This window comes from Nyctereutes procyonoides, unplaced genomic scaffold, assembly GCF_905146905.1.
Source record: "Nyctereutes procyonoides isolate TBG_1078 unplaced genomic scaffold, NYPRO_anot_genome, whole genome shotgun sequence".
NCBI lineage: Eukaryota > Metazoa > Chordata > Mammalia > Carnivora > Canidae > Nyctereutes > Nyctereutes procyonoides.
In genome coordinates, this window is record NW_026575117.1 from 1,791,842 (window position 1) to 1,810,814 (window position 18,973).

Here is an 18,973-nt window from a genome sequence, read left to right on the forward strand (position 1 = left end):
TAGGAAACCTGCAGCAGATGGGGTCACCGGATGGAGAAAGGAGCCGTCTTGAACCCTCTGGGAAGTCCTGTTTGTTTGTTTAAGATTTATTTATTTACGAGAGAGAGAGAGAGAAAAGGGCGAGTGGAGTGAGGGCTGAGGCAGAGGGAGAGGGAGACAGGATCCCCAACAGACCCCTCGGGGCGGAGCTAGAGGAGGGAGGAGGTGGGCTCGATCTCACAACCCTGAGATCACACAGGAGCCCAAACCAGGAGTTGGACGCTCAGCAGACTGAGCACCCCGGCACCCCTGGAAAGTCCTCTTGGGCTCAGGGCGAGGACAGGGAGGAGCACACACGTCCGCTCGCCTCCTGCCGCCTGCCCGCCTCAGAGGGGTGCACCCAGGGCTCCCACGGCTCCTGGAGTCTTTCCCGTCCCCTCCTTTGTCCCTCTGTCTCTCGCTGTGCTCTCTCCACGTCCCCCTCCCGTTCTTTCCTTGTCTCCCTGCCTTCTGCACCTGCCATGTGATGGAACATTCCGGGGCGTGCTCTAGCTAGCCCCCCTTCTCTGCCCGGAATATGCTGTCTGCCTCCCAGTGGGGACGACACTGCCCGTGAAGACCTGCTGGGGGGTTCCCAAAGCCAACACACCCCGGAGGACCCGTGGTTTTCTCCGATGCTGCGCTTGGACAGAGGGTCGTCTGCGAGCTCAGTTGGCAGCCCTCAAACGTCTTCATCCTGGGGCACCCACTGGGCAGCCATCTGCTCCCTGCAGCAGGGCCCCCCTCGATGCTACTACAGATTTTAAATGAAGGTTGCAGGGGTGGAGAGAGCCAGGCGCCCTTGTTCACCTGGGCCCCACTGGGTGGGTCCAGTTGCTCAGTCTCCCTCGGAGAGCCACCCGGGAGAGGGGACGGCCTGCCCGGTGCTAGCGTCACCCTGAGCGACACCAGCCTGGGCCACTGCCTCCAGGGCCCAGCTCTCAGGGCGGGGCGGGGGGTGGCTGGCGAGCGTTACCTTGGCACCTCCAAAGAGGCTCTCATCCACCTCGGAGCTCACGGCTTTGGTCCGATAGCGAGTCCGGTTCCTCGACCTGTTGGAAGTGGTGGAGGAGGAGCTCAGGACGCCCGTGGTGCTTAGCGGCTGCAGGGAGAGGCAGAAAGTTCGGGCCATCAGCACCGAGTTGTCTTCTAGGCCCTGGGCAAGTGCACACCATCCAGCCCGCGCTGGGGAGAAGCGGGTGGGCGTGTGGGATGGCCACGGAGGGAAAGCGCGGTAACCCAGCAACGTAGGAGATGCGCCGCAGACGCAGGGGGTCCTCTGGGTCGGAGCCAGCACACTAGCTCAGGGAGGAGGAGCATCTCCTCGTCCCCGGGCTGAAGGAGGCCAGGCCATCATGCACGGGACAGAGGGAGGCGATGGCAAGAGGATGACGCCTTGTCCTCCCGGTCCCAGTTTCCCACCACAATGCTCTCTTGTGAGGCCATCGGCGCGGCCTCCCCAGCGAGGGAGCATCCTCTGCACCCCAGGCCAATCAGCCTTAGCTCTGAGCTGCCTTTCACGACCAACACGACGACCTGACCTCCTCCATGTCTCCACGAGCTCTCAAGGTTACTGCAGGGACCGGAGGACACAGGGGATGGAAAACCACCTTCCCGCTGCTTGACACATGGTGGGCGCCCAGTAAAGGCCGGTGGGTGGAGGGTGAGTGATGGCCCCCGCTATCAGAAAGCTGCTTCACGGGGTCCACTGTGTGCCTTCCACTCCTGGGACACCTAAAGCAGGTGCCCGACAGCTTTTAACCAACCAGTGTCTTCCTATATCTGGAAAATTCCTCACCCAAGGAGTTGACGTAAGGCCCAAGGCTGGCTACGCACGCTAGGAACAGCAGCGACGCGCCTTCTGAGCCCAGGCAAAGGGCCTCGGCTTCACCATCAGAGGCCCTGAACCGGAGGCCAAGAGGCAGCTGGGCCAGCCATACCCAGCGTCTGGGGCCGTGCTGATAAGGCTGCCGCACCCCACAGAGCTGCCAGCGCTGGGCCTGCAGCGGTGCATCAGGGGTCCCTGCCAGGCCATGTCTGCCTTGTGGTTTTGGCTCCGGTTGCAGCTGCGGGGCTTCTGAGCACAGTTTCCCAGCCGGGGGGGGGGGGGGGGGGCTCTCCACAATCCCCTAGGGACCTGCCCCCTTCCCCCGTCCTTAAATTGCAGTTCCAGCTCCGTCACCTGCAACTGAGCACACCGGAACCACCTCCATTCCCCAAACCCAGCTCAGCCCTGAGACAAGGCTGTCTCCAGGACGTGGCTCCTGTGAGGACTTCGGAGCAGCTCCAGGTTTACTCTAAAGCTGATCCAAATCTCCCTCCGGGGGAGCCAACCTGCCCCACAGGTTCTCTAAGCTGGGATATCTCGGCGGCGTGAGCTACACACTTGGGGTCTCCCAAGCCTGGGAATCAGCAGCCGCCAAGGGAACAGGGGAGAGAGAGATGGACCCGGTAGCTTCAGGTCACTAACCCCTGGATGCTATGTTCTGCTTTGTTTTGTTAAGATTTTGTTTATTTATTCATGAGACACAGAGAGAGAGAGAGAAGCAGGCAGAGGGAGAAGCAGGCTCCACGCGGGGAGCCCAACAGGGGACTGGATCTCAGGACCCTGGGGTCACACCCTGGGCCCAAGGCAGGTGCTCAACCATGAACCCCCCGGGTGTCCCTGGGCAGCGTGTTCCGAAAGCTCTCTGGGATCTGCCCTGCCCGACCAGACACCCGGCACCTGTTGCACCTGCACCAGGTTTTCCCGCGAAATCAGGAGATTATCCCCCAGGTGAGCGCTGCTGTGTGTGCAGTTCCCCTCACTCCTGGCCCCGCCAGCAAGAGGCTTACAGTGGGAGCCTCCCCGTAGGGCCTTGGGCAGCCCCGATACAGCCATACAGCCGAGCAGGAAAGCTGGGGTTTATTAAAAGGTAAATATAGCAGCCCCGAGGACGGCCTAATAACAGGCTCTGAAGGCTGTTCTGTAGTTTCTGGTGAGCAACTGCTCCCCTTTCCACCAAAAATAGAATAAGATGAAATGAATAGAACCTTCCGCAGGTGGGACTGAGGGAAAGCATCGGGAGGGAAAAGGCGGAAGACCCTGGATCAGCAGGCAGGTGTGAGTTCTGCAGGGAGCACACAGCTGTGATGCCCGCACACAGTGGGAGCTCAGCGTGCATTTGCTGAAGAATGAATGAGAGAAACCAAGCGCGAGAGCCCCTCGAGGGCCTCGGGCCACTTCCCCGAAGGAGCCGGACTCCAGGCCACTCCCCAACTCCACATTTTCCAAATCACTGTGGCAAATAACACAGTGAGAAGGCTTTGGGATACAGATGGGAAGGATTATTGTGGTTGTGCGTGTGTTCTCCTGCTTCTTTCCAAGCGCTCCTGCCGCTTTTCCCTTCGCTCAGGTGTCCACTGGGCCCACGGGCTCCTGCAGGGCTGAGACCCAGTCGCCTCTCTCCTGCACCCTCGTACCCAGGTCCAGGAGATACTGTACTGCCTGAGCCTAGATACTGTACTGCCTGAGCCTAGAAGTCAGAACAGAGGAAGGAAAAGAGATGACCACAGAGAAGTGGCCACCGGGCAGGGCAGAGGGAAGCACCGAGCTCTCTAGGGTTGGGTGGCTGAGAAGCCTCGCTGGGGGAAATGCTGACTCTGAAGCCACAAGCCACGCACCGTGGCTAGCAGGGCCGCTCTTGCCAAGAGTAACTACGGGGATTAGGGAGGTCACTATGTAAAAGCACTAGAAAAAATGAAGAACCAAACAGAAATGGAAAGTTAGATCCCTCTAGGCCAGAGACAGTAGCCAAAGGCTCCTTTCAGGAAGGGAAGGGCCAGTTTTACTTCTGGCGTGTGACCCAATAAACATGCCCACCAGGGTGGGCAGCGCCTGGCCACCAGCCTGCCTAGTCCAACTGGGGAAGATGAGGACGGGGGATGGATAAAGATGCCAGCCAGCCCGGCTTTGATATTTTCATCTTGCTGACCTAGCTGACTCCCTCTCTTCAAATACCATCCCACCCCAGGACCGCAGGAATTTGGCCACTGCTAGGAATTTGGGGAGAGACTCCCGGTGCCGAAAGATCAGCTGTCAAGGGGATGAGTTTCACTCTGTCATAGATAGAGGACAATCTCCATAATACCCTAAGTTTTGAGAAAGCAGATTAGAAGAAACAGGTAAGTGCTCCTGCGAAAATGTTTGTTTGGAGGGTACGCACCGCGAGTGCCTATTAAATGAATGTCCGCCAAAAAAAAAGGTTGAACAGAAATGCGGGGTGAGCATTATTATCTTAAGATGGTTCCCCTAGTGAATGATTTCCTGCAGTTGAGTAGGTAATTATTCGTGTAGGTAACACACTGTATTTATTTGAAAACAAAACTGGGCCACGGGCCTGCTGCCTGACTCTGGACACGGAAGAGGGCAGCGCTTACACACCGCAGCTCTGGGCGCCCCGGATCCAGTGCGTGCAGCTCAAATCCGGCGAGACCGAGCTGCCACTGGGTTGGCGCAGACAGCGATGGACTTTCCCTGACGTGACCGTAACACCTGTCCACTGGACAAAGAAGACCTTTCCCGTCCTTTCCTGGACGTCCTCTCCCCGCTGCGATCCAGTTCCCATTTTGCATAGACGGTCACTGCGGGCTGGCAAATGCAGGCCTCCAGCTCTTTCCCTGTCTGTGGACTTTGGTTGCCAAGAAGGTGGGGATGCCCATGCACCAGGCACCTGCCTTCTACCGCATGATCCACTCAGGGCACACTCCTTTCCTCAAATGGGAGACAAGGTTGGCCATGGGGGGCCGCCATCCAGAGGTGGCTTCCTAGTGAGCGCCCACCCCTCCTTCTGGAGGACCGTGTTATTCAGTGTTTTTGTAAGAGTCCTGGAAATCTGCTTCACCCTGAGCCCCTGACTCCCCACCGCCACCAGCACCTCCCACCACTCCTCCAAACACTCTTAAAAGCTAGTGAGCAGCAACACACACACACACACACACACACACACACACACACACACACGCATCCTGCCAAAGGGCCGAGATCTCTAACTTGGCCCACTGGCCTCTCAAAGGTGCCCGCAGGCCCAGTCCTGTCCAAGGGCTCTCAGGGGCCCTTGGTCAGCAGGCCGACCCCTGCCCCGAGTGGACCTTCCACGGGGAATCCCATCTGAGTACCCTCAAGCCCACAAGCCTAGCCTAAGTGCAATTCACTGATTAATTTGCACTTCAAAAGAGCACCTGGGTGGCTCAGTCAATTGGGCATCTGCCTTCAGCTCAGCTCCTCCTAGGGTCCTGGGATTGAGTCCAGCATCGGGCGGGCTCCCCACTCTGAGGGGAGTCTGCTTCTCCCTCTGTTCTTCACCCCACTCGTGCTCTCTCGCTCTCAAATAAATAAATACAATATTTAAAAAAATAATCTGCACTGGAAAATATGAATTTTTAAACAGGAGAGAAAGGAACTAACTGTTACCATGTGTCCTTAGATGCCAGCTGTGATGCCAGCCGTGACGCCAGGCACGATGCTAGGCCCCCACAGACAGGCAGCCTGACTTACACGAAGCCCTGCGGAGAGCCCGGATTAACTGTGCACCATTAAATGGAGCAGTGAAAGGGGATCCCAACGGCAAGAGCGTAGGGAGTCCTCGGGAATTGGGAGCTGCTCTTTGTTGGGGACTTGTTTGTGTCATAATTAACAAAGCTCTCCTGAAATCCCTGCTCAGGAGGATTCTGAACCCCTAGGAATGCAGCATGACCCATGGGCACGAGACGTGTCCACAGAACAGTCAAGGCACCGCCTTGGCCCTCTGGTGTGCCCCGGAAAATCTAAAGTTACTTCCAACACCCCAAGGCTCCAAGGCCTACCCTGGGTCCCTCCCTTATGCCTCAGGGGCCAACGCGGTCCTCCCTGGGACCCAGACACTTCACAGCTCCTCCCAGGCCGGGGCGCTTGTCGAGGACCCTCGCCACTGCACGGTGCTTCCCACCCCGGGGACCCCAGGCCCGCAGGAGCGGAGCGGACCCAATGCCTCCTCCTCCCCGCAGTCTTTCAAACCTGGTACCGACCTGCCCATTCATTCACTCACAAGGACTTGAGTACCTCCTGAGCGAGCCAAGGCCCGCCAAGAGAGGAGCGCTAGGTGACCCCTGCACTGGCGCTGGCTGCGGCACCGGGCACGTCCTAGAACCCCGCGTGGGGCCTCCCCACCAGCGGCTGTCCCGCATCCCAGTAGCCCCAGCCCTGGGAGCCCCCGCCCGACGGACGGGAAGAGACGGTCCCGCTCCCGCGACCCCACGTTCTCAGGCCCTACAGACCGCACCCCGAGTCCTCCCGTGGACCCTCCTCGGGACTTCCCTTGCTCCTCCGGGGCCTCGCTGACCCCAGGCGCTGACCCGCCTCTCCCTCCCCAGCTGCCCAGCTCCCCGCTCAGAGCCCCAGCCCAGATCCGTTCCCGGCTGGTCCCGGGACCTCACCATCGCCGCGCCTCGCCGCCTCTGCAGCCCCCACGCCGCTGGATGTTGATGCGTTACCATGGCAACGAGAGCGCGCCGGGCCCGGCCCCGCCCCCGGGACCCGCAGTCGCACCCGGCCCCGCCCCCGGGTCCCTCGGACGCACCAGGCCCCGCCCCCTGTCCTGGCCCCGCCCCCCGGTCCCGCAGTCGCACCCGGCCCCGCCCCCGGGTCCCTCAGACGCACCAGGCCCCGCCCCCAGCCCCGGCCCTGCCCCCGGGTCCCTCGGACGCACCCGGCGCCCTGCGATTTCGGGGACCCCAGCCCCTTCCCCGAGTGCGAAGCGCGGCGCCCACGCGCCTGCCTCTCGGCTCGGGCTCCGGCTGGACCGTAGGGTCGGAACCCGAACCCTCAGGGGCCTGGCACCCGGGATGTCTAACTGCCCTGCCCTCCTGCAAGAGCCCGGCCGGGGGACAGCCCCCACCCCCACACCCGGGTACCATGGTTACTGTTGCCCCAGCGCCAGGAGGTGCCAGCCAACCCTGGGTCGGATGAAACAGGTTTCACAGCAGGCGGGAGTCTGGTTAGACCGCAGAAAGAACTTCCCGCCTTGAGAACCTGTGTGCAGTTTCCGGAGCAGTTCCTCAGACCTCCAGCTCAGTCACGTGAGAATTAATTAAAAATAAAATGTAGGGGGACGCCCGGCTGGCTCAACGGTTGAGCGTCTGCCTTCAGCCCAGGGCGTGACCATGGGGTCCTGGGATCCAGTCCTACGTCGGGCTCCTCTTGGGGAGCCTGCTTCTCCCTCTGCCTGTGTCTCTGCCTCTCTTTCTGTCTCTCTCATGAATAAATAAATAAAATATTTAAAATAAAGTAAAATAAAAGAAAATGTAAACCATAAATAAATAAATAAATAAATAAAGTAAGTAAGTAAGTAAGTAAGTAAGTAAGCCTTATAGACTGCCTGAATGGAAATCTACGGAACTGGCTTTAGGAAATCGGCCTTTCAACACTTCCCAATTTGGATGGACTGTTCTGGAAGAGTTCTTAGGAGTTTTATGATTTTCTTCCCAAGTTGGTTTCTTCCCAACTTCTTCCCTCCCATCCTGCAGGGACGCAGTTGAACTGACCCCTGCAGCCTGCGGGCCCCAAGCCTCACAAAGCCTCTGCACCCGCCAGGGACAGCCCCACCCCCAGCCCTGAGCAGCTGACCTCCCGCGAAAGGCAGTGGTGACTCTCTGACCCTGTGAACTGCTCTGCAAGCGCTAGCCTGGCCCGGCCGCGTCTCTGAAGCTCCCGCAACTCACTCTTGTGCTTCAAAGCCACTGGCGGCAGGAGGCAGGCCGGGAGCCTCTGCAGAGCTGGGGCACCGAGGCCGTTCGCAGCCCCAGGGGAGTGGAGGAAGGGACCCGGGGTCACCTCCAGTTGTTCTTAAAAGGCCTTACTCCAGCAAACCTCACATTCCTTCTCTGGATTTCCCAGCCTGATCTCCTCTGGGATCCTCAGAAGAACCCGGGGCGGCGGGGGGGTTGGGGGAGGCCACAGTGAGGCCACAGTGTAGGAGGTGGGGTCAGAGGGGGAGGCCACCCTCTGGGCTTGGGAGTGTTCCTGGCACCCTTCCCCTCCCAGCCACTTCCCAGCAGCACCCAGAGGAGGGACCACTGGAGTGCAGCCTGCTGGCTGGGAGGCTTCCCCGGTGCTCCACAGAATCCTCACAGCACATCCCTGTGGGGTAGTTATCTCCACCACCAAGGAGGACACTGAGGCCAAGAGAGATCACTGTCCAAACTCAAGGCCGGTGCTCTTCTCTCAACCCACGCAGCGCGGCCTGTCTGAAGGAAAGGTGTAAAGTGCAGGCAGGAAGGATGGGGTGACAGTGTCACGGAATGTCCTGCCAGGCCTTGTTGGAATTCACCTCCAAGCTAGCTAGCTAGCCAGGCTTAAGTTTCTTGCCTTGCAGGAGCCCTTTGCAAGGCTTTCAAGGGGCTCTGCTGCGAGTCTGCTGGGCCCTGTGTTTTGTAGATTTGCAAAAGTAAGCCGAGTTAGGGATCCAGTTATCGGGGATTCCTCCCAACTCATTTGTGTGGCTCTCCATCACTTGTCTGCTGTGCTGCTGTAGGCCTGGCTGCCTGAACCGCTCCCCCCACCCGCCCGCCCTGCCACCCCTCCCCATGTCAGGACAGGAAAGTGCTGGCCATAGTCTCTGTGGGAATATGTGCTGTGGTGCCCAACACCAAAAGGATTTGCAAAGTGAAAGAAAAACAAGGCTTGAATTTTTTTTGAAAAGCCAGAAGCCGGCCTGTGAAAATAATTCTAACCCTCCCATTGTATGAAATTGTAAGTGGAGATTCAGTTCTTATCACTGCCTGGCCAAAACGGAAGTCCTCTCTGGCCAGGAAGAGACCTACTAATGCGCCATATATAATTATAAACACATTATACATCTCGCCAGAGAGAAAGCTGCCTCCAGAGGCCCTAACCTTGTTAACTACTTCTGTTTTTTTCAACAATGATTCGGTTTTTCCTTCTGGCATTCTTCTCATAGATCATTTCAAACACACATGCCCACTTGAACTTTTCTGATTATAATGAGACAGTCTTTCCATTTAAAAACCATTCAAGCCTCATGTATAAGTTTTCTACTGCTGCTGTAACAAATACCACAAATTCGGTTGCTTAAAACAGCATAAATTTATCATCTTATGGCTCTGGAGTTCTCACTGGCCTAAAACTAAGGTGTCAGCAGGACTGTGTTCCCTACCTAAAGGTCAATCCTTTATCCACTTTCTGTAGGCCACCGTATTCCTTGGCTCCTGGACGCCTTCCTCCATACTTAATGCCAGGAACATGACACCTCTGAGCACTTTGCACAAGTCACATTTCCCTCTACTGGAGAAGTTTCTCTGATTTTAGGGATTCATATGATTAGGTTGAGCCCACCAGGAGAATCTCCTCATCTCAGGATCCTTAATTTATTCATATCCGCAAAGTCCTTTTACCACACAATGTAAATATTTAAATATTTTGGGAATTAAGAGGTAGATATGTGGAGGAGAGGTGGTGCATTACTCTGCCTACCACTCCTTCCTAGGTAACAATGGTCTATAATGTATTTTCAAAGGCTTGGGGAGAAAAAAAAATGTATTCAAAGAGTTGATACAACTTGAACATGCCTTTCTAAGCTGCATCTTGGAACATCTCTTTGAAGATTTAAATAACACAAGTGAGATTTAACAGATTTGGACATATATCAAGAATATATCCTATTTGGGATGCCTGGCTGACTCCGTCAGAGCATGCAGCTCTTGACCTTGGGGTCATGAGTTTGAGCCCCACATTGGGCATAGGGTTTGCTTTAAAAAAATTGGGGGCAGCCCTGCTGGCCCAGTGGTTTAGCGCCGCCTGCAGCCTGGGGTGTGATCCTGGAGACCCGGGATGGAGTCCCAAGTCGAGCTCCCTGCATGGAACCTGCTTCTCCTTCTGCCTGTGTCTCTGCCTCTCTTTTTCTCTATGTCTGTCATGAATAAATAAAATCTTAAAAAAAATAAAATTTAAAAAAAAAATTTTTGGAAAGAGTACATTGTCTCCTTTCATCAACTTTAAATGTATGTGTTAAACAACAGAAAATGTACATTAAAATCAATGAGTTTATTCTGTACAGGAAAGGAAACGATCAACAAAATGAAAAGGCAACCTATTAAATGAGAGAAAATCTTTACCAATCATGTATCTGATAAGGGATTAATATCCAAAATATCTAAAGAACTCCTACAACTCCATAGCAAAAAAAAATTAAAAATGGGCAGAGGTTCTGAGCAGACATTTTTCAAAGAAAGACATGCAAATGGCCAACAGGTACATGAAAAGGGGCTCACTATCACTCATCATCAGGAAATGCAAAGCAAAACCACAATGTGATACCACCTCACACCTGGTAGAATGGCTATCAGCAAAAAGACAAATGGTAACAAGTGTTGGCAAGGCTGTGGAGAAAAGGAAACTCTCATGCCCTGCTCATGGGAAATGTAAATTGGTGCAGCCACTGTGCAAACCAGTATGGAGTTTCCTCAAAAAAACTAAAAAAAGAATGGCCCTATGATCCATCAGTTCACTCCTGGGTGTTTATCCAAAGAAAACAAAAACACTTAAGTCAAAAAGGTGTATTATGCACTCTGTCTTCCTTGCGGCATTACGTACACTAGCCAAGACATGAAAACAACCCAAGTGTCCAATGGAATGAATGAATACAGAAAATGTGTGGGGTGTATATGTGTGTGTGTGTGTATGTGTGTGAGAGACAGAGAGAGAGAGGGAGAGAGAGGGAGAGAGGGAGAGAGGGAGAGAGAGGGAGAGAGGGAGAGAGATACAATGGAATGCCAGTCAGCCACAAAAATAGAATGAAATCTTGCCATTGGTGATGACATGGACGCATCCTGATGCATCTTGAGAGGATTAGGCTAAAGTGAAGTAAGTCAGGCTGGGAAAGACAAATGATACAGTCCTGCTGTCGGGGGAGGTCACCAAAGACCAGACCGCTGGTTGACCCATGAGCTGGACCCAGGCAATCAGAGGCTCCTCGGCGTCACCCTGTCCTTGAATGTGGGCTCCACTTGGCTTTGCCTCCCAGAGGCTGCCCCAAGGACACAGACTGGAGGTAGTGATGTGGCACTGAGGGCATCTGGCCAGTGTATGTGAATAAACCCAGCTGGGGCTTCTATATGACCTTTTAAGACTTGGGGGGCAGGTGCAGGATCCACCCCTCTGGCTCCCACGTGAGACAAGCCTCCTGTATAAGTCCCTTCGCTTATTAAACCTGCCACCTCCCAACCTGGAGGGGTCTTCTCTCTCTCTCGCCGGGGTCTCTCTCTGCCCTCCACATATGGGGCCACTTTGAGATTATACCCAGGAAACTCCCAAGAGGGTAATGAACCGGCCTTCGCTTACGTGTAGGATCTAAAACGACAAACAAATCCAAACTCCTAGATACAGAGAGCAGATTTGTGGCTGCCAAGGGTGGGGAGTCAGGGGTGGGGCAATGAGTGAAGATGGTCAAAAGGTACAAACTCCCAATCATAAAATAAATCCGTCTTGCAGATTAAAGTACAAGAGGCTGACTGTGGTTAATAATACTGGAGGATATATTTGGAAGATGCAGAGAGAGTAGACCTTACCATCTCTCATCCTAAGAAAAAAAATGTGTAACTGTGTGCGGTGACAGATGTTAACCAGGCTTCTCGTGGTGATCATTTCTCAGTGTAGACAAACACAGCGTCATTACACCTGAAACTAATATACTGTTGTGTGTCAATTACATCTCAGGAAAAGGACTTAATAGGTTTATGAAACAAAAGTGATAAAAATGAACTGTGAAATCGGTACAAATTATTATGAAATTGAAAAGTAAATTGTAACGAAAATGTTCAGATTCTATCAACAACGTAATTCAATAAGGGAAATAGACAAATTCTGAATAAATAGGCACTTGGATTGTTTCATAATCCAGTTAACAAGGAGGAGAAAACCATCTGAACGCGTTGGGGATATATTAGATTTCCTGTTGATTTGACATAAAATATCGACATTGAGAGAGCTTGCCTAAGACTCATATTAGTACACTACACTCAGAACCCATGGCAGGTTGGCTAATGAGGGCCATCAAATCAAAGAACATTTATGAGTAATTACTGAACAATGTCCTGAAATCCTTACAGCTCATGTGAGAAACTTAGCCCAGATTCTCCCAAATTTGACAATAAGAAACATTGATCTGATGTTGCCAAGAGCAAATCGCAAAACCAAAGAAACACCCTAATGTATTAATAATAATAAAAGTGTCGATCAGTCCATATCAGCAGAAAGAATGAATTATCGCTCTGTTCTGTCTGTATAAATAATATAAAATCGCTGTCGCTGGGAGACAAAATAAACAGCCATAAAAGGGAAGGGCGGAAGCGATTTTTGAGTCGTCCCAGCCACTGAATTCACTTACTTCTTGTTACTCTTCCAGATGTTAGGATGTTTATAGTTTTTGCCAGGTTTTGAAACATTTCTCACTTGTCGTGATTCATTACCCTAAATCAATGTTTACTCTTGCCATGAATGTCGCATTAATAAGTTTGTCTTGCTTGTCTTCAGTGGGCCCCACAGAGCCTGTCCCACCCCTGATAAGTAGGGAGGCAGCCTTCCCCTTCTCAGCAAAACTTGCCTCCGATGGGCGGCCGGCCCTGGCCGTATCTGGTGGGGGCCGGGGTGGGGTGCCCTCGCTGACCCCTCCCAGCCTCAGCTCCCTCCTCCCTGCTCCTCCCCGCCGCCGCCGCCGCTGCCGCAGCCGGCCTCTCCCACCTTCTCCCCTGCGCCCTGCCTGCCATCCTGGCCTTCCTGCGGCTGCCCTGCATCTGGAGCATCCGCTTCCTGCAGCCCCAGCCCCAGGCTCTCTCTCTTCCCTCCGTCCCAGTTGCCCAGCCAGCCCCGGGGGACAGCAGTCCAGGGGCGGGGAGGAGGGGGGGGCGGGGCTGGAAAGCCAGAGGAAGAGCGCAGGTCCAGACTCCCTGCCCGACCCCAATTCCACCCCCAGGCTCCCTGACTCTTCCTACCACGTTGTCACTCCCAGAGGAGCCTCCAATTACACCAGCAGTCCCCAAGGCTTGGCGCTGTGCTGCCCCTCCCCACCGCAGCCTCCCTACCTCCACCACCCCACCCCCGCCCCCGCAGCCCCTTCTCAGCCGCTGGGTCTTGGAGCCCCCCGGTGCCGGCCCCACCCTGCAGGCCTCCCCAGCTGCTCCCCACACTGGCTAAGGCCAGACAGATAAGAATTTTGACTCTGATGAATCAGGGCGTTTAGATGGGAGGAGCCTGGGAGATAAGACCCAGGGGAGCCAATGGTTAAAATGACAAGTCTGGCCACTCACTGGAGCGTGTCTCCTGTCCTAAGAGCTCTGAGAAGGGAGACTGAGGCCCTGTTCCCCTCTCTGTCTCTCCGTGCTTGAACTGCATTTAGGAACCTGCACTTCGCAGGCCAGGGATCAGCGATGCCCAGGCTCCTCGGAGTGGCTTGGGGGTAGCAGGGCCACAGAGAGAAAGGCCAACGGGGAGAGGCTCCCAGCATCCCGTGGGGGAGTTGGTGTGGAGCACATGTAGTTCCTTGCTGGCTCCGGTTGTCCCTGAACTCCTTGATACTCAGGCCTCCAGTGCGGGCGCCCCCCTCCTCTCCCCGACCGGCCTCCTTGCCCTCCCAGCTTCTACTCCCCTTGTCGGGGTGATCAACCGTCCCTAAAGGGAGTTCTGGGGATGCTCATTCAGTTCTCAGGAAAGCACGGTGCTTCTCGGCGGGTTCATAGCCAGGAAGTCCATCTAGGCCAGCCTGGACGAGGCTCCCCTGTGACTTGTGCTCCCCAGACAGCGAGTGAAGAAGGAAAGGGGTGACTAATTTTGGAGCCAGACCAGCAAGGTTAGAGCCCTGGCCCGGCCGGCTGCTCACAGCTGAGAGCCCCTGGGCCACCTGCCTAACCACCTGGGCCTTGTGTCCTCATCTGTGACCGCCAGGTAATAGGCGAGAAGAGGCACTGTGCCGACCAGGCTCGAAAATCAGTTTGCACAAAGTCTGGTGGTTTTCTTTCTTTTCCTCCCCCAGAGCTGGGGGCGGGGGGTGCATGGGGGGCGGTGCGTGGGGGGCACTATGCAGAGGCGGGGGGGGGCACATCTTTGTCCTCCTCGTGGCATAAACATGGTCAGGAATCAGACTGCAAATACTCTAAGTTGCAAGGATGCCTGCAAGCCTATCTCACTACCCCCTTCTTCCTGGAGCACTTGAACTCTCAGAACGGCCTTCAGTTCCTCCCAAAGCAGAGTAGAGCTGAACACATAAATAAACACTTGAATGCATGAATTATTTTACTGAAAGCATTTGCTGCCTTCCCTCTTTCTTCAAAACTCTTTTTCCTGTCCTTCTAAACTTCGGGGCCCTCATGCTACAGCAGGGGAGACCCTGCAGGGGGCAGGGAGTGGGGAGAGAGTGGGAAGACCAAGGAGAAAGATGGTGAGCACCCGAGGAAAAGCAGGGAGGAGAGGGGCTGGGGGGATGGGGGATGCGGGGGGGGGGGGAGGGGGGGTGTGCCTGGAGGCCCTGGGTCCAGAGGGAAGAGACAGGGAAGCAGTGGAGAGGCACCACCCACCCTGGTCTGGGTGGGGGTGACGCTGGGAGCGGACCGAACCTCCAGAGCACTGGCAGGGCCCCGCCGGTGCCCCCCGCCCCCCACCTGGCCACAGTCCCCCAGGGCACGGCGCCTGCAGGCTTAGGAGACCCACTTTAAGGAATCTGCAGCCTCCGCCCCTCTTCAAAACCACATCTCCACCCTCCGCCTGCCCCAGGTCCCTGGTACCCCGGACATGCCTCCGCACGCCTGGCACCAGCCTCCCCTCCTACGTGACCAGCACAGACCCTGGACTGCTTGGCGGATGTTGAGATAAGGCCAAGGAGGGAAAGCCGCCAAAGCCCGGAAGTTACACAGCCCGTTTCCCCTGGCAACCCCGCCACAGTGGCCCAAACAGAGCAGGGGGGTGGGCAGGGACGACTCTCATCCAAGGCCTTGGGCCAGGGCCCTCCCAGACCTCAGTTTTCTGGTTGGAGAAGCTTCTCTCTGCATCTCCTAGGACAGGGCTGCCTAAGAATTATGGAGGAAGCCAGCTTAACGTGCAGATTCAAGAGCACCCCCAGGAGCGCCACCATGGATTCCCAGGGGGTCTAACAAGACCAACTGAATCTGCATTTGTAACCAGCCCCACCCCTGGGGTGCCTGCCACATTGGCAGTATGAAACCCGATGTCCCTTGGAGGACAGGATATGTCTGAGCAGGTTGGGACTCCTTGTGGCAGGGCTGGGGGAGAGACAGGAGGGGGCCCAGGGCAGCCCAGCCACTCTGTGTCTGCTGGAGCCCACAGCCAGCCCCAGCCCCAAGGATGCTTCCTTTGGGTATTTTCAATGTCCAGGCAGTGGCCAGGAGTCCAGAGATCTGGATTCTAGAACACGCAGAACCAGTGCAAAACCATGAACTCCCACTGAGCTAGCTTCTGGGCCAGGTACTGCGACGCCAGAGGAGGATACACGAGGGTGTCAAGGATGCGGGGACCTTGAGCAAGCTACTTACAGTGTCTAGGTGTGTTTTTCTCTTTTCTCCAAAGGCTGTACAAATACTAAAGCCATCCCAAGAGGTGACAACTAATAGATCTGGAACTAATAGATCTGGGAGTGCCTCGGAGGCGCACCTCTCTGTCTGCCCTGGTGGTTTTGCAATAGATTTGTTGCCAGAGGTAAAAGCTGGACAGTCAGGAGCCCCCAGAAAGTCAGAGAACCTTGAGGAAGGGAGCCCTGAGCTGCAAGACCCAGGGGCTGGGCCTCGGGGTGCCTCCATCAGCCTTTTCCTGAAGCTTCCAGATCTTCAGTGGCCTTGGAGAGGTGGCAGCTGTGCAGCTGAACTTCCTGCACCTCTTCTGAGGCCTGACCTCTCGCTTCCTCACTGCAGCCCTGGCCTCCACCCACAGAGAAACTGCAGTCCGTGCTGGCTGCCAGCCCGAGCCCCTCCCCAGGTCAGCCAGCTCATAGGGGAGCCCAGAGAAGGGCAAGCAGTGAGCTTGGGCTGCTTCGATCACCAGCTCAAATCCCAGTTCAGCCAGCTGGGTTCTGAAGTTACTTTGGCTCTGAGCCTCAGTTTCCCGACCTGTAACATGGGAGAGAAGAGAAGAAGAATCTGTGGCACTGTCGAGCCCCCCAGCCCCACCCCGGTCCTGAATTTCCGGTCCCGGGGATGCGGCACCCCTCACCTGGTGGCAGAAACCCTCTTCTTCACTCTCCGCAAAGCACGAGCCAACCTGGAAATCCATCCGCTCCTTCTCGTGCCTGCTGAGCCCCGCTGGCCCGGGCCGCTGTCACTCCAGCCTGAACCCGTGCAGCAGCCTCCTAAAGTGGGTCTGCCTCCGGGTCTCCCCAGCCCCAGGCCTTTCTCTGCCCTACAGTCGAAGAAAGCCTTCTAAATAAGACACAACTCTCAGCTCTTCAGCCTCCTGCTTCAGTCTCCTCAGTGGTGCCCCAGGCCCTGAGGAAATATCCAGAATCTTTCACTTGACTTTGAAGCTCCTTGGAAGAGCTGTCCTGACTTCCTTTCTCAAGTGCATTCTCAGCCCATGAGCTGGCCCTCACAGTGGGTTCCGCACATTCCCACTCCAGGCCGAGCCCACGCTGCACCCCTGACCCCCCCTACCCTCTCCTTACCACCATGGGCCACGCCTTCATGCTTCTGAGTGTCCCTAAACCCCCAGCTCAGACTTCAGCATCTTCCAGAGAGCCTCACTGATTGCCTCCCTTCAAGGCTGGGCTGAGTGCCTTCCTGTGGGGTCCCCCTTCGCACCCACACTCCCCTTACCGCCCCCATATCACATTATAACAAGCTCTTTGCTTTTCTGGCTCCTCCCAAGAGGGCAGAGACTCTACTTGCCTTGCTGATGGTATATCCTCCAGCCCCAGCACATACCTTACCCTAAATGGGTGCTCAAGAAATATTTGTTGAGGGGCTTGTGGGTGGCTCAGTGGATTAAGTGCGGGACTTCAGCTGGGGTCATGATCTCAGGGTCCTGGGACTGAGTCCCTCCCACTCGGCAGGGAGCCTGGCTGTCCCTCTGCTGCTACCCCTCCTCACGCGTGCTCACTCTCAAATAAATTTTTAAAATCTTAAAAAAAAAAAGGAAATATTAGTTGAAATAACTGAAGAACAAATACGAACGACAGATAAAAAGCTCATAGCACAGCAACCAGCACGATGCCACACAGTCGCCACCATGACGGCCCAGTCCACACAGAGCCATACTTTCTTGCTTCTCTAATGGAAACACGATTCAAAACTCAGGTTCTCCTGGGGGGGGGGGGGGAATGGGAGGCAGCCCCAGTGTCTGAGTCATTTTTGCTCTCCTCCCCCTCATACCCCATGATGTTGAGCTGTCCCTACCCAGACCCTGGTTCTCACCCCAGCCCAGGCCTCTACGCCAACCCCACTCCAGGATGGAGGGAGTGGCCCTCACCCACACTGACAGCTGGCCTCTGACCACAGAGCCAGTTACTGATCCTTTCCATGGAAGAGACCTTGAGCCCCCATCTAGCAGTCCCACTCCCCTGAACAGATGAGGGGAGCGGTTTCCTGGGACAGGCAGCCTCAGCTCACCTTGACAGTACCATCAGCCTCTGCAGCACAAATGACCCAGGGCTAGCGAGGGATCCTCCCAAAGATCCCTGTTTGCACTTCTCTGATGGCACAGAGCTCTGGCTTCCTGAATGATCCTGGTTCGGCTCCTATCCGTATTTTATCTCCCCTGGAGGACTATGTGCTCGTTGGGCAAACAGATCATGATCTTCATATGCCCCATAAGGCCTGACACGGAGAACCCTAATAATTGCTGAATGAACAAACACATGGATTTTAAAAATGGGGTATGTATATGCCTCTCCAAGCAGAACTGCCCATTTTCCATCTAAAATAGGATCTGTCCTATTATTGAAAACTTTTCTCTTAATCCTTAAGAGATGCCAGAGGCTAATAACCTTCAGAGTCAAGAGGATCATTTTTCCTTGTCTAACCTAAATTTCTCTAGACACAACTTCAGTGCATTTTCTTTTAATATACCGCTATAGCCACCGGGACTGAAACTCATTTCTTTGCAAGCAGACAGTTACTAACTTACTCTTTAGGCTTCTCCTCGACAAATTTAATCCCAGACCCTTTACAGTTCCCTCCCAAGGGCCCTATTGTCCAGCCTTTTTCCTGTTCGGCTGCTCCTTGGGCATTTTGCCAAGCTCTCAAAGGCCTCCCCCAGCCATAAAGGCAGGAATGGGACATATTGTTCTCCACGGAGCCATGTGCAAACTCACAGATGCTTACGTTCTGCCTACACACACAGGACGCACACCTCTCTGCGCCCATAATCCCTGATCCTTGGCAAACACACTCACAGACGGCCTCCACGCGTGGTCACAGACTCCTCTGGTCACTCCTGCTCCCATGACCCCCGGCCCTGAGGATTCTCACACACCTGGACACACATGCATAGGAGGAGACCACACAGACCTATGCTTTTTCCCCAAGGGTGAGCCAAGCTAGGCTGAGCACCAGGAGCCCTCTTCCTCTTCCTCCTCCTCCCCCCTGCCTCTTCCTGCCTTCCTTCTCCAAGTCTTCCCTTTGGGTCACGAGGAGCCAAGCCTACTTTCTCTCCACCTCTGCAGTGATTTTCACTTCAAGGTTGAAGGCAAGGAGTAAATGAACCTAAGTGGGCTCCTACCTCCTCCTGCCCTACTCCCATTTCTTCCTCCAAACCCTCAAGGTGCCTTCTATTTGCCGAGAACACACACACGGGGCTCTCCAGCCCTTCTCCAGGTCCACTCCTGGCTATCCAGAGCCCTGTATTCTCAGGTTTTCACCTGCTGAAAATGAACAATGGGAGGGCACTGGAAGCTACAGATGAGCTGGTTCCGTCTCAGACCCAATG

General features: G+C 55.1%; 1 protein-coding gene across 1 annotated transcript in view; it reads right to left on the reverse strand.

Annotated features, from left to right (window-relative positions):
* CFAP45 (cilia and flagella associated protein 45) overlaps positions 1–16,485 on the reverse strand; it is a 33,622-nt gene extending 17,137 nt beyond the window's left edge. Inside the window, exons 1-2 of the mRNA XM_055334162.1 lie at positions 16,265–16,485; positions 995–1,120 (exon numbers count right to left, since the gene is read on the reverse strand). Coding sequence (XP_055190137.1) covers positions 995–1,120; positions 16,265–16,324 — 186 coding nt within the window. The 5' untranslated portion in view covers positions 16,325–16,485. The remainder of the gene's footprint in view (positions 1–994; positions 1,121–16,264) is intronic.
* Between the last annotated feature and the right edge of the window lie 2,488 nt (positions 16,486–18,973).